This window comes from Malus sylvestris, chromosome 3 (genome assembly GCF_916048215.2).
Source record: "Malus sylvestris chromosome 3, drMalSylv7.2, whole genome shotgun sequence".
Classification (NCBI taxonomy): Eukaryota; Viridiplantae; Streptophyta; class Magnoliopsida; order Rosales; family Rosaceae; genus Malus; species Malus sylvestris.
Genome location: NC_062262.1, coordinates 14,937,803 through 14,952,950, shown reverse-complemented (window position 1 = coordinate 14,952,950; position 15,148 = coordinate 14,937,803). Strand labels below are relative to the sequence as shown.

The 15,148-nt window shown below is 39.5% G+C and overlaps 1 protein-coding gene across 1 annotated transcript; it reads right to left on the bottom strand.

Moving 5' to 3' along the window:
* Positions 1-1,525: 1,525 nt before the first annotated feature.
* Positions 1,526-8,045, bottom strand: LOC126616483 (proteinaceous RNase P 2-like). The gene is made up of 6 exons (XM_050284556.1): positions 7,093-8,045; positions 6,178-6,279; positions 5,866-6,041; positions 5,410-5,530; positions 3,280-3,348; positions 1,526-2,091 (listed from the first exon to the last, which is right to left on the bottom strand). Exons 1-6 carry the CDS (start codon positions 8,002-8,004, stop codon positions 1,810-1,812), a joined length of 1,662 nt encoding a protein of 553 aa, XP_050140513.1. The 5' UTR covers positions 8,005-8,045; the 3' UTR covers positions 1,526-1,809.
* Between the last annotated feature and the right edge of the window lie 7,103 nt (positions 8,046-15,148).

The following is a 15,148-nucleotide window of genomic DNA, read 5'->3' as shown; positions in this document are numbered from 1 at the left end:
CTTCCTTGAATTTTGGATCCGCTTTTCCAAATTATTATTATTGGGCTATTAATCTATTAATTATTTAATTTTACCATTTTGTTCTCAATAAAGTTGTAATCTTTTTGCGATTTCTAACAACATTTCATTTCCCAAAATCTCCATCAAAACATGTGGACAAGGAAGCCTTTATACACAAACCCAAAAGCTTGCTACCACTTCTCAGCTTACAAACATGGCTGCAACGGCCAAAAATTCCTCCAAAAATCCCTCAAGTCCGACCCGAACAAAGAACAAGCTTTCAGGTTCACAAAAACAAAGATACCCAGATGTAGTTTTTGTAATGAGTTCAAAGGTATTCTTTATATTTGCTAGATTTACTCTTCGGTTCATGTCGAATCACGCAATTCTGTATACCTACATACAAGCTTAGTAATGTGTCATAGGAAAATATAATTTTAAGGGTATATTAGTACTTTTATATCAACTTTTGATTATGATTATCATAAACTTGAAAGGGTGGCTATAATTCCATATGGGGTCCAAATTCTAGTTACTTTTCCAAGTTTCCCATATTGCTATCTATATAAATCAATCTTTGCAAAAGACAACCACCTCCATGAAACGGGTTCAACATCAGCATGATGTTTCAATCTAATAGGAAACTGTTGTGCGGAGAAAAAACTTCAAATGAACAGTGCATTATTGGATTGAAACACTACATATGGCTGTAAACTTAAACTCAAAAGTCAATATAATTGGATAGCGATTTTTGCACCCTTATTTTCACTTCTCTGTAGTAAGCACTCACTTGTTCTTAGCCAATAGATTGAGTAAATAAAAGAAGAGTTAAGCTACATAATTTAAAAGAGTGCATAAGGTTAAAAGAAATTGCAGGAATCACTTCCAATTATAAATAAAAACATATTTAGCTATGCCTACAAAAAAAATACACTTTATTCCTACATTCTATTACGTCACACTTTACCTCTTTGTTTTCTTGTTGTGTCCCACTACCCATTTCGTCAATTCAGTTCAAGAGGCTACATAATTTATGAGAATGCCAGCAACTTTATCTTTTTGACCTTCTCTTGTAAAATTCTCATTTCTCCTTCTCATCTTTAACATCACACGATGATCCAAACCATTTATTTGCTAAATCACCTCTTAAAGATCACGGTGCTCTAAACTATTTATGTTCTAAATCACATTTCAAAGATAAAACTCCGAAAAAAAAGAAAAAAAACAAATAACTATATCTAAAATCGTTGTCATCCAACAATTATCCAACAAACTAAACATGTTTTTTCAATTAAACCGAAATTATGACAACCTTAATTGAATTCTGATTTGGTTGTTTTTGCAAAATTAATCTTTAAAGGGTAACATTTCCTATCAACCGATTTCCGAAAAAAAAAAAAAAAAAAACTTGTGAGGTGTCCTGTATAAATTGTTGTTGTCAAGTGTATTTCCTAGTTTACTATTAAATGTTTGGATATATATTGAAGTAACATTAGAGGAGAGACGAATGGATTAACCTACACAATAACCCCTCAACACACAGCGACCGTAAATTTCAAATGTCATGTCGGGAAACAAGCCGGATCATACCAGACTCCCTTAGTTTTTCTTCTTATTTTGGCAGAGGAAAAAGGACCAAATAAATGTTAAACTTCAACAAAATTAATATCTTTATTCGATAAAATCACAAACAAGCTCATTACCTTGCATTCCATCTCCATTGTCTAGCTCATTACTCAGCCACAACCATTTACAGAAGTTATCGTCTCCAGAACAAGCCGGAAAACGAAGGCCTCCTGCAAACAGTACCTAGGCAGGAGAAATATTTAGATGGGAAGGAGATGGCGACCTCTCTTTTCTTTTGCCTGTCACAACTGTGATTTTATCATTGTGACTGGCAACAGAGTCTGATGTGCATGATCGTAACTCATGGTTGTCGCAAATACCACCGTTCCGAGAAGATGCCAATTTCTGTGAGACTTCACCACAAGCTTTAGATACACTTTGCCGTGTAAAACAGAGCCAGGTTCTTCCAGGCTCCTGACAGCTTTCATCTGCTACGGGGACATGCCATGATCCATTTTCGGATTCCTGAAACACATTTAAGGGATCAGCTAATCACCAACACAGACTAAGAATTTATGCATCGATATGCTTTGTCTTCAAACATTTAAAACAATCATCCAACTAGTGAAGATTATCATCATTCTATTACGCAACTGAGATTTATTTGAGACCATTTAAATCAAACGTTAAGCATTCAAAGCACCTCAGAATAAAATGGCAAACTAAAACAGCGTTTTACTAATTAAGGTGACAATTGAGGGGCAACTTAGGAGTCATAATCTATCTATAGCAAAGTTCAAGCCCAACTTAAGTCTGTTTAAATCAAGGTGCCAATTGATTAATATGTTGAAATCTATATCCCTATTGTTCAACTGCTGTTGAAAAGATTACGACTAACTTTACACAAAAAAAAAACCTATTGCCGTCAAGCTTGAGCATAAGAAACGGTCGTCGCAACTCTCGCATCAGCATGAGAGACTATAAACCTAGAAATATGAAAATTAATGCAAGGTAAGCATCTTTATTAATGCAAGAAAAGCAAATACCTAAATGAATCATTCAAAACTGCATGGCATACTTTAGATTTTAGGTTTTACCCATACACTTTCCTCCTGAATATCCGGAATGATTTATCTTAAATTTACAATCCAATAAAATCTTGTATGTTCATTACTCATATATTTCCACATTCCTCAGTTTATTTTCCACATTAATTTCCTATATGAATAAGAATGGCAGTCTTATTTGAACCCCCAATTTCCAACATAGCAAATTTTTTGAAACTTTATAGTGTAATTTCCCCATCAAAACCTTTGAAAATATTGAAATAAACAAATAAATATAATACTTTCATCCTCCCAGTCACTGTTGCAGGACTGACATCACCACTTAGGTGTTTCTGCAACCTCTCTCAAAACCAGCAAAGGTGCCGTGCATCCTTTCTTTCACAATTATTTGTGTTCGACAAATATAAAAAATAGATTTGGAACAAAATAAAATGAATGAAGGTTGCCATTGTATTTCCATCAACCAAAAGAACATTTTACAAATTAGGCTTCAAAAAAACCATTCAGTTGAAAAAAAAAAAGCCTATCAGCATAAACAATTAAGAAGTGTACCATACATACTAGATAAATCAGATAGACAAAGGAACAGAAGATAATCAGTAAGGACAGTCTACCGAAACTAACCATGAGAAATTCAAAATGGTACCTGGATGACTGAAGAATATGCGGGCGGCATCTGAAGTTTCAGATTGCCTTTGGCAAAAGTGTATCGAACCTGAAACACAAGATGCAAGAGAACTTCTAGGATTAACGATTCAATGAGTGAATAGATCAGTTCACATTTTAAGCAAACCAAAAACTAATCCACTAGATTTGACAAACCATCTAACATAGCAAAAAGACAAATATGCAGAAACACCGGTTGGATTAATGTCTTTTGAGTGCGCTTTTCTACATAAGGTTTAACACGATTTTCTCTATGTTACATCAAAATACAACAAATATGCAATGTAATGACAATGATTTTGCCTTGTAATATCGTTAGAGGCTGATGGTAATGTAGAATATGGGGAGCACAAACTCTTGACTTAGTGTTTGTCTTTGATTTATCCAAATTCAAGCACGTAGCGGGTACACTGGCTAGAGAAGGAAATGGAAAGGAAGACACACCTCGGCACACATACAAGAATATAACTATCACTAACTGTAGGTTACCTATAACTTACTGTCTCAAATCTGTTTGGAGGCGGGGCGGTGGTGGAAACACCTTTGCCTAGTGGGAAAAGGCTTAAACTCTCTTAGATGTGGTCGAGGTGTGACTAGGCAGCTGAGGTGCGCCTGAGGCGTGTGACTGGGTGTTCCCAGGACCCTTCATCTTCCTGGGACCTTCGAAATTGAAGGCTGGGAGGGCTCTGCGTTGTGCTGTGGTGGCATCTTCACGAAGAAGACGACCGCGAAGAAGAAGAAAGCTAGGGTTTTTTTTTTAAAGATTTTGGCCCAAAACGACATGGTTTTGGCCAAGTCTTTTAAATATTTTTAAATGACTTGGCCCAAAACGACGACATTTTGGCCAAGTCTAAATTTTTTTAATATAACCCCAGCAGGTCCCCCACTTCTTCCCCATCCCAATACCCGATTTTCCCATTTACAATTCACCCAATCCCCAATTCCCCAATTCCTCAAACCCTAAACTCTCCCCAGTCCCATATTTCAATTTTACCCCAATCTCATACCTCAATTTGTTTCAAAATTATCCATACCACCACAGTTTGTTTCAAAATTCAAGTAAGGTTTTTAGTATTCTAATTTCTAATTCTAAATGGTCTGTTTGAGACAAAGTATTATATTAATTTACATATTATTAAAAACTTCAGGTCCCGTGAGGCAATGCCTCATGCCTCAAGGCTTTCGCCTATGTGGGCTATCCATGAGACACCTCACCTATGCCTTTGCCTTTAAAAACATTGAATGAAAGGTAAATTATTACCATTGTCCAACTCAAAACACATTTCGAATCAAAAACTCAAAAACAGTTTTTAAAAGATGTATCTGAATTATATTAGAACTTATTCCGTGCATCTATGGTTCATAAATTGCTCAAGACTAGGACCCTTTTATCTGCAACTCATACCCATATCTCATCACCCCTATTAAATAAAATCCACTCAACTTTCTGTAGTGTGATTGGAGTCATCCACGGGGTCCATCTACACGGCCCCTTTTATTATTTGTGATCATGTAGTGTGATTTTAGGAATCATATGTCTCGTGTCAATACTACTAAAGAAAGGAACAAGTTTCACATATTTTGGTTAAAAGTTAAAAATACAAAAGGCAAATCTTCCTACTTCTGAACTGCATTGAGAGGCACTGTTTCTCTATTAAAAAATTAAAATAAGAAAAAGTAAAATGGGTGCTATTCTTACCAGCTTACTCAAGTAACAGAACTAAGCTGATTAGCTTGGTTCAGATGGCCAAGGCAGGTCAGAATCTAAGTTTTAAAGAATCTAAGACTTAAAAAACAACATATTAAAATGCATACAAGTTCAAGCACTGCAAATGAAAATGTTTAAAACATGACGTCATGACAGAACTGGATAGCTTCGAAAAGGCCAAAAACACAAGGCATTGCAATACACAGAGTTTCATGTCATCCCAAACCATATGGATTCTTCCATACTCGTTCTAAATAGGTAACTAATAGAAGATATCATCTATAATGATATGTTGATGAGATTATGCAAGAGAAGGAGATAAAACATGGAAAAGCCAATAAAAAGTTGAGGGCATATGCAATAACACGTAGAAAGAAGTTAAGGTTGTACTAGTAAACGTACTTGGTGTCTCTCTTTCCACTTGAGAAAGAAGCTGCTTCCTAGGAGTTCAAAAATATGATCCCGCATTTCATCGTTTGTAACGAGCAAGCATTTGAGTTTCACAGCAGCATAGAGCCAATACCTGAGTCATTGCAGAGAAGTAATTTGATTATTTGGAGCATGACAGTCGTGATGTTTAAAATGGTGAACACAACCACTATAGAGAGAATGATATGTCATTCATCAAATTTTTCGTCAAAATGGTGAATAGGTGTCAATGTTTTTCTTTTAAAGACAGATACACGGAAAGAGAGAGAGAGAATTGCAAAAAATAGAATCAATGTTTTCATCAAAACAGAGAATGTGACCATGAAAAGGGTTTTTTTAGAGAGAGAAAGATAACTGCAGAAGATTGCACAACATAAAAGCAGGAAACTAGTAATAACATTCAGTAAGTAGTGGATTGGAGGCTCATACCAATCGTCATTGGAACCACTCGGTGTGGCATAAAGAATGCCTTTACCCATCCACTCCTCGAACAGTTTTCTGTGGGAAGGATTTTCCACAAGTCCCCGGAAACGTCTATTATGCATGACAACAAGTGGCCATTTCCCTCCACTCCTATTGTACAATTCTTTTACAACAGCGTCGAGCTGCTCTATTATAGAACATAAACATAGTGTCATGATTAAATATGGCAGAGAGAGAGGAGGGGGGAAGGTGGGGGCTATGCAATAACAGGAGAAATAAGCAAAAGAAGAGAGAAGCCATCATTTTGAGATGTACAACCTGAGTAAGACTGAATCCACCATCAGCGAAATTTTGCTGGTAAAGCCCAATATTAGCTCCATCCACTATAGCTTCATACTCAGCATGCTTGTCCAGCCAATCCTTTTGAAGTAGTTGAGGGGAGATAAATTACAATATGTTCTCAAAGTACTGTTGACCAGGAAATTGAACACAGAAAGTACATGCTTTGCTACTTTCAACTTCTTGATAGACTCAACAACTCTAATTCGACTCATAAATATTTGGTTTCTGTCATTTCAAGACAAGCAGATGTGGAAAGATTAAACCAAGGCAACCACAAAAAAAGATCACCACCCAAAGATTTGGCATCTCCATGGAATTAAAGGTTTTGATTGTTTCCTTCTAATAGTTGGATATGCAATCAAACGTTAAGCGAATGCATTCCAAAGCCCATATTATTCATTTACCCAACTTCATAATCCAGTAACAAAGTAAATGAGCTCAATTTAACCCAAAATGATGGGAAAATATGAAGAGAGATTTTTGTTTTCTGGTTGTACTCATCAGAAAGGCATAGACCCTTGCATACACATTGTATATATTTACAGGTGTAGTAAATCTATGACTCTACCTCTAATACTTTAATACGGGTCAACCGAAACAGACTCAAACTGTAAAGCATCTCAGTTCCTGCATGTTCAATCATTAAAAGCTCAACATATCTACGAAATCCGAATCAAGAAAGTCTTTATACTAATACTGTGGGAAACGGCATCACACAGTAACAGTTTCATTATTGCCTAATGAATTTTTAAGTCAGTTCTCAATTCCTCAAATTTGAATCCATGGAATCTATTACATCATTACAAACAACAATTAAACATCCACATAAACAATGATTAAAGTTCCAAATGATGCATAGAAAATTAAACAAAGAGAAAGATTTTGGCTCACCTGGAACTCACTGAAATTAGACTTAACCTCCCTTTCCATTGCCAAAGCAGCAACCGACTTCACAAACCTCTCCGTCTCCGCACAATCAAGGTCAACACAAACTAAACGCTCACCACAAGAGCTACATTGACTGCTGCTCAAATCCACATTGGTTCTCTTCACATCCCAAACCCCCTTCCCGATCCACCCCTGCCCGTGCCACCCTCCTCCATTCCTCAAAACTGACTCTTTAACCCGAACCGAGTCCCAATTCACCTCACCCACCTCACAAGCCGCTCCACCACAAAACCAATCCTCAATGTTCTTGGCCGTTGATTCACTAACACACCTCCCTGCATTCCTCAACTTATGCAAGTACCCATAAACCCTCTCCCCATTTCCCGTTTCCGCGCTGACCTTCAACAACGCTGCAATCTCCGGCTCCTCCAGGCTCACCCCCACCATACCCATATGCTCCTCCACCTCATACGCCTTCTCCGCCTCCAATTTCTCGCAAAAGAAAAACAATGCCGGGTCATAACTCCGCAACCTCGGAAAAATTTTATACTTCTCCATACCCTTCACCAGCCCAAACGCGTAATCCCCATCGCCTTTGGCCGCGGCAAGCCGGGCCATGGCGGTGATGGTGGCCTCATTCGGAAGTACCCCGATGGACAACATGTGATCGAACATGCGGAAGCCATTTTCCAAGGCCAATTGCTTGATGGAGAGGTCGGCGACGGAGTTTGAGCAGAGGTAGAGGAGAGTGTTGAAGTGGTGGTGGTTGAGACGGGTGTTCTGAGAAACGGCGGATTCGTAGAGGGAGATGGCGGTGGGGAGGTCTTTGTGCTTGGAGCAGAGAGTGAGGGAGGAGTGGAATTGGGCTTCTGGGGTTTGCTTCTTCTTGATCTTCTTCGGGGTCCCCATTGGCATGGCGGAGTAGGGTTTCGGGGAAGACAAAAAACGGCGGTTTCTCGTTTGGAATGTTTAAATAAGTATGGGCTGGGCTTATATAAGAAGATGGGCTGGACTTTGAATACAAACTAAATAGTTGCTTATTTTTGTTCTTTTTTGAGAATTAATGGTTGCTTTAAAATTAAGGGGATGTATTGAATTGAGAATTTGAGAGACTTTAAGGTACCGTTTAGTACGTGGGACGGGACGAAACAGAGTTAGATGAGGCGTTCTGTCCCATGTTTGATGCGCCTAAAACAAGTGGAATGTGCTGTTCCACGGGACGAATTTTGGGTGAATTTTCGTTATGCCTCCCCCTGGAACGACTCGTTCCACATCCGTGGAATACAAAATTATAACCTCTCCGTCTTCTTCTTCTCTCTCATTGTTTCCATCCGAGGGCATCTTTGTTCCCTCTCCATTCTATTCCGTCCCGTCCTGTCCTGTCCCGTCCCGTTCCATCCCATCCCATTCTGTTCCGTCCTGTCCTGTCTGCATACCAAACGATACCTAACGGATTTATAAATCCATGATTTTTTATAAAGTTTAGGAGGATGTATTCAATTGAGATTATGAGATATTTTAATTTTGTTTCCAGTTGTTGATGCACAAAACCGGAGTTGGAACAACGTAAATCCGACCGTGAATCTGCAAGTAATGTAAATAACACGAGATGTATCGTGGTTCACCCCAAAGTTTGGGCTACGTCCACACTAATTATGTATTTCTCTGAGAGTATGAGGGAAAGAACCTCTGAATATGAGAGGGGATGTGAGAGGGGGTGAGAAGGCTCCAGAAATGGCCTCCTCTAATTGTGAGGGTGAGGAGTCCTTTTATAGAATAAGGGCTCCTCACTTATTACATATTTGCCCCTTCCTTTATCACATAATTACATTTAAGTCCTCCGAGTATTTGTACGAGATCTAAATACGAGGCCCTAAATATAGTATAAACAGTAGTCCCCCAAGTCTTTAGTCAAGAAAGTTTTTTGGCTGGAGACTTGAAATTCAGTTCATGTGTGGGTCGAAGTAACTAGATGTCGTCTAGGATGTCGTCTAGGACTGATACTCGATATGAGGCGGTGTCCAATCCGAAATGATGCTTAACTATCACATGATGCGAGGCTGCTCGACTTGTGGCTTATGTTGCCTTGGTTGGCTCGGCTTGTGGCGTTGAATGTGAGGGAGTCCCTTTTATAGAATAAGGGCTCACTCCTCAATACAAAAATGATGGGCTAAAGTTGATGCTCGCGGCGAGGCGGTTGCTCAGTAGGCGACGATGCTCTCTAATACTGGTAAGGGAGTCCCTTTTATAGAATAAGGGCTCGCTCCTCAATACATAAGTGATGGGTTAGGAGTGATGCTCGCGGCGAAGTGGTTGCTTAGCTGGCGGCGTTGCTCTTTAATGAAGATGAGGGAGTCACTTTTATAAAATAAGGGCTCGCTCCTCAGTACATAAGTGATGGGCTAGAAGTGATGCTCGCGGCGAGGCGGTTGCTCAGCTGGCGGGGTTGCTCTCTAATGAAGGTGAGGGAGTCCCTTTTATAAAATAAGGGTTCGCTCCTCAGTACATGAATAATGGGCTAAGTCCCCCAAGTATTTTTCATGAGGCCCAGTTGAGGTCCAGTTGAGGCCCAATATATGGTACATAATGTAGTCCCCCAAGTCTTCGGTCAATAGAGTCTGTTGGCTGGAGACTTCAAATTGAATCCATGTATGGGCCAAAGTGGCGGTTGTTCGGAGGCGGTATTTGTATACCCTGCACTGAAGCTTTGTAGGTGAAGCTTTGCAAGTGAAGTTTTGAAGCTAGAGCTCTGTAAATGAAGCTTTCGAAGCTGGAGCTTTGTAAATGAAGCTTTCGAAGCTAAAGCTTTGTAAATGAAGCTTTCGAAGCTAGAGCTCTGTAAATGAAGCTTTCGAAGCTAGAGCTCTGTAAATGAAGCTTTTGAAGCTAGAGCTCTGTAAATGAAGCTTTTGAAGCTGATTGTCATAAGTGATGCTCATGAATGTTTATGTTGATTGACATGAGTGATGCTCATGGATGTTGTCATAAGTGATGCTCATAAATGTTAACATGAGTGATGCTCATGAATGTTGACATGAATGATGGTCATGAATGTCTATGTATGATTGTCATGAGTGATGCTCATGAATGTTTATGTATGAATGACATGAGTAATGCTCATGTATAATTTGGAGTACTGGGCGTACTTTTGATCACCTGGTTATGGCATGAAGAAGAGTACGGGTTGTACATTTCATCACCTGGTTGGTGGCATGAATGGCTAGTTGCCAAATGATATTAGAGTATGGGTTGTACGTTTCATCACCTGGTTGGTGGTAATAGCGGCAAGTTGCCGAATAATTTTGGAGTACTGGGCGTACTTTGGGTCACCTGGTTGGTGATAATAGCGGCGGGTTGCCGAATAATTTTGGAAGTACTGGGCGTACTTTTGATCACCTGGTTGGAGCTATTTTGGGCTTATAGGCCTTCGCCCTCTACACAACATTTCAGCCCATTTATTTTGGGCTTTGCCGTTTTTTTTAACCCTCTGATGGGGTTTATACAGATGTTTCCGAAAGATACGTAAAATAAATTACATGTTTTCAGCGTGTTGATGGGCATTTTCCGGTCCAACAGAAAGTGGAGACGGGAAACCTTGGTGGGCATCTTCTTATCTTTAATCATGTTATCCTGTGGGATAGTGGAGTAGTGGAGCATCTTCTTTTCGGCTTTTCTTTTTCTGCTTGGCGCCCATCTTTCTGTCTCTTGACCCTGATGAATATGGCAGACAAGAAATGATAATAGATTTAATAATAAGAAAATAATCTTATTTCCATTTTTGCTTTCTTCTTTTCACTTTTCTTTTTGCTTTTGTTTCCTTTTTTCTTGCTGCATGGTCACTGGGTTGAGATTCCGAGTTCGAAGGGTCCGAATCGGGAGCTGGAACAAATCGGATGCTTCTCTAAGATCTACACCACTCATGTCCAGGTGCTGCAGCTTCATGTTTGAGTCAGGCGGCAACGGGTTTGCTGAGAGTTTTGATGGTAAGAGTCCTGAGCTTCAGGAGCGGGAGCACCATGGCTGCGTAATCTGATCGTGCTTTTTTCACCAGCGCAGTCACGACGATGTAGACCTTCATCATCGCCTTTTCTTGCTAGTTTCTAGCCCTGTTGGAGAAGAAGTTGAAGATGAGTCATGGGTCTTTCCCCATCATTATTCTTTCCTGGACTGCTTCGAGCTCGTCCGACTCTGACACATATGACGACGGCGTGTCCCGTTCCTCGAAGACGAGCTTCATCAATGGCAGCCACAGAGACGATTTGCAGGACGTGCCTCCTTCACATGACGAGTTCAGTAGGGGATCATGGTGGGGAAGCAAATCATTAACCAGCTTACGACAGCAGAGACTGAAGAAGAAAGAAGATATCTGGCTTCACACAGCTAGTGTTCACGCGGTGCTCTCTGTCACGCGCTTGGCTGCTGCGATTACCAGTGTTACAGCTTCCAAAAGTGGCATAGAATCAGTATAAGTCGGTGATAATGGCAACCCCATCATCATAGGCAACATTGTTGCTTCTGCGGCAGCTCTGGTTACTGCAGTATATGCCGAAGCTGCAGAGTCGTTAAGTGCGCACACCACTCATGTTTCCTCTACCATCAACTCAGGCTTGGCTATCTAGACCACCGGCGACATGATCACACTCACATCTGTTGCTGCAACAAGTAATTCCCAATCCATCGAACGTTTCCTTCCCCAGAATCTGCATAAAAACATCGAAGCCGCTCCAGGGTGAACTATGGGTCGCGGAGTCGGGTTCGGAGCAGACAAGCTGCTGCGGTGGAAGGTATCGTTGCCAGTGAACTTGGTCATGTACCTGTTACATGTAGTTTGCGTCGCCTCGAGAGCCTCGCTGGAAGCGTTTTCCTTCTCCCATGAAACGAGGTGGATGCAGGAGGGGAACACGTGGATGCCCTTCTTCTTCATGCCGACGTCATAAGCTCGGATCTTTGGGTCGGGCACACCGCGGCAGAAGCAGGATTTCGCAACTGGAGCTTTTTGTTGCATTTTGTTAGACCATACTGCTTATTTAGTAAACACATATTGTTCAAGCTCCCTAAAAACAAGCAGTATATGTCATCAAACCCATAAAATAGCCTTTGGTGTTTGGAGTAGGAGCCTTGATCTGGCTTGACGTAAGCGAGGACAGCAGCATTGCCAAATCCTGTGAAGAAAGAGTTGTGAGGATGATGAGAGAGGAAGTCTTTGAGAGTCTCTTCTAGGTCCTTAGGCTTCTTGCTTCCGTTGTGAGACGGCGGACTGTTCAGCTCATCCGGTGGATGAGAAAAAAACCTTGTGAAAAATGATCAACATTTTGGTTCATGTGCACAATGTAAGTCTGTTTCGCCATGGCTGAGAGATGTGGGATTTTGGTTTAGTGTTTATCCTTCTTTCTCAGTTGGGTTTTTGCAGATTCACGGTGGAGGTGAAAAAATGAAAGAGAACCAACACGACTTTTCGTATCGATTCCCACATACGGTGCCAAATGTTGATGCACAAAATCAGTGAGGACTTTGGTACAACAAAAAGTGTGAAGTTTGTGACCTTCGCTAGATTGCTCCGGTCACTAATGTGGATAAATATGTAAATGGATAGGGATAAGGAAGCAAACACAAGATGTACGTGGTTCACCCAGATTGGCTACGTCCACGGAGTAGAGGATTTCTCATTAATTGTGAAGGGTTTACACAAGTACATAGGTTCAAGCTCTCATTTAGTGAGTACTAGTGAATGATTTAGTACAAATGACATTTGGAAATATTGTGAGAGAATGATCTCTATTTATAGAAGAGAGTTTCTAGTTTCATTATGACATTGACACGTGTCGTGTTGTGATTGGCTTCTGATGTTGACACGTGTCGCACTATGATTGGCTTCTGATGTCGACACGTGTCGCGCTGTGATTGGCCTCCTGGTTGGAGGGAAACTCTTCGGGGTCCTTGACGGTATAACGTTGACCGGTGTTCAGTAGTTTCGGGATTGGTCAAGTATGGTACAAACACCAGTTTTAAAAGTTTTTCCTGTAATAAAAGGATTGTTTTGTTGAAAAAAGCAGGGCCACTCTGTTTATGGCTTGAAGATTTCTACATTCACGTTTATCTTTGACTTCAAGTATTTTGTTTCATTGAGGACTTAAAGTCAATTGCAACTACACATTTTAGTTATGATTAGGTAAAATAGGTTGATTATCTATATATTTCATGAGGATATCAATAGGGAATATCTACGAAATTTTTGTGCGTAAATAGTACGTATATACACATCAAATATTATTTTTTGTATGTAAATAAAATTACATACAAAAAAATTTGTACGGTTAAGGATAGTTTGGAGTTCAATTTGTAAAAGATGTAAATATTAGAACAATGGCAATAAAACCGCCAATCCATATGGTTGTAAATGAATTTCTACATATAAATAGTATTGCATATTGTATGTATTTAGAACTTTCTGCATATTTTATGCAGTTTTAAAATTCGCACCATTACGGGGGCACCATTGCTAGTTATATATACTAAAACTCAGTTTTGGATTACTGTTTATCTATAGTGTCCGAAAGGATTTGCCTTCGTAGCTCTCATTTGTTTCCGTCTGTGTTGCTTGGTTGGCGCAGTGAAGAGACGGTTTTGCCTGTGTTGTCTGCGCGTCCACCATCCTTATTCCCTCGACTTCGAGAGTCTTCTTCCCCATTAAAGCTTTTCTCTGGTTGGTTTGCTTTCCTGATTTATGCTTTCCCCTTTTGGTCTCGCCCATTGTTTCTTCAAATCCTTGATTCTCTCCGATATTCTGTTCTTTGTTTCGTGGAAGAGTTCCTGATTTCGTGGATTTTCTTTGTAGTCTCTGCTTCGACGGCCGTTCTGCATCTATTTAAACCCACGGTCTTTAATTTTTATCTCTCAAGTCTCCTAACTGAAATTCAATTCCTTTTAAGCAATTTTTCATGATTTTGTTGAATTCTTCATCTAATTAATAATTGGGTTTTTTTTTATTTTGTGCATTTTAAGTGAATTTGTTTATGGGTTTTGATGTTTGTGAAACCAAGGATTGGATGCTTTTGAGCAAAGCTTTCAAGGATGCAGGTTAGCTGAAGAGCATCCTATCATTCCTCAAGGATGCAGATGATAAGGCGGTAGCAGAAGGAGAGGTGAGCAATACTTACCCATGTGTTAATATTTGAATATACATTTTAATTTAAGTTTACATATAAAGCTTAAAAAATTACCAAATGCAATGGACAGTCGGGGGGCCAAGAATTCACAGTGTTAAGTCTTTTTTTTTTTCTCTTTTTCCATCTGAGATTTTTGGGTTATGGTCAGATTTTTGGCCGCTTTCCAGCCCATTTTGGTCGCGGCCTGTCATCAGATCGCTGCGAAACAGATGGTATTCAGCTAAGGTGTATTTTATAATGGTTATCCTTCAATTTTTATTTTGGATTTTTGCTAATTTGGATAAAACCCTAGCGATTTCATTTTGCTATCAGTTGTGGTGCTCTATTGGGCCTTTCCCGGCTAAAGGAGTATTTTGCATTTTGGTTGCTTGGTTAATAAATCTGAAATTTGCTCACACCTGTGACGATGCTCTTATATTTCCGGTAAGTTTTATGTCCTGCTTTTTTCCAGTTTCGAAATGCATTGTAATTGTTGGATTAAAATGGATTTATAATTTTTGGGAAGAAATGAGAGGATTCATTGGAATTTGGAAAGCTTTATCTTTCTATCTTACAAACAGGGAGAGGAAGAGAGAAAACATTAGTTTAAATTGCAATTTTAAAACTTTTTATGTTGTTAGTGCTAGAACCTATGTGTTTTGTTGGGAAATTGATAATATGTAGAGAGTTATTAGAATTTTGGAAAGCTTTGTCTTCGTTGCGTTTATTCGGTAGAGGGAGCACAAACATGGTGAGGAGGACAGTCAACATTAGTTTTAATTGTGGTTTTAAATTTTTTTATGTTGTTGGTGGTGGAAGTTTTTGTTTTCGATTTATATGCTGGTTGTCAGATTTTGCATGTTTGAAGTTTATGTTTTTAGTTTTAATTTTTTATGAAAGTAACTCATGTTGAC

Excerpts from the sequence above, each read along its gene's own strand:
- LOC126616483 (XM_050284556.1), bottom strand. The coding sequence starts at position 8,004 with ATGCCAATGGGGACCCCGAAGAAGATCAAGAAGAAGCAAACCCCAGAA. Across the intron at positions 6,042-6,177 it reads GTGGATTCAGTCTTACTCAG|CTCGACGCTGTTGTAAAAGA; the intron begins GTTGTACATCTC and ends ATAATAGAGCAG. Across the intron at positions 5,531-5,865 it reads AGTGGTTCCAATGACGATTG|GTATTGGCTCTATGCTGCTG; the intron begins GTATGAGCCTCC and ends GCAATGACTCAG.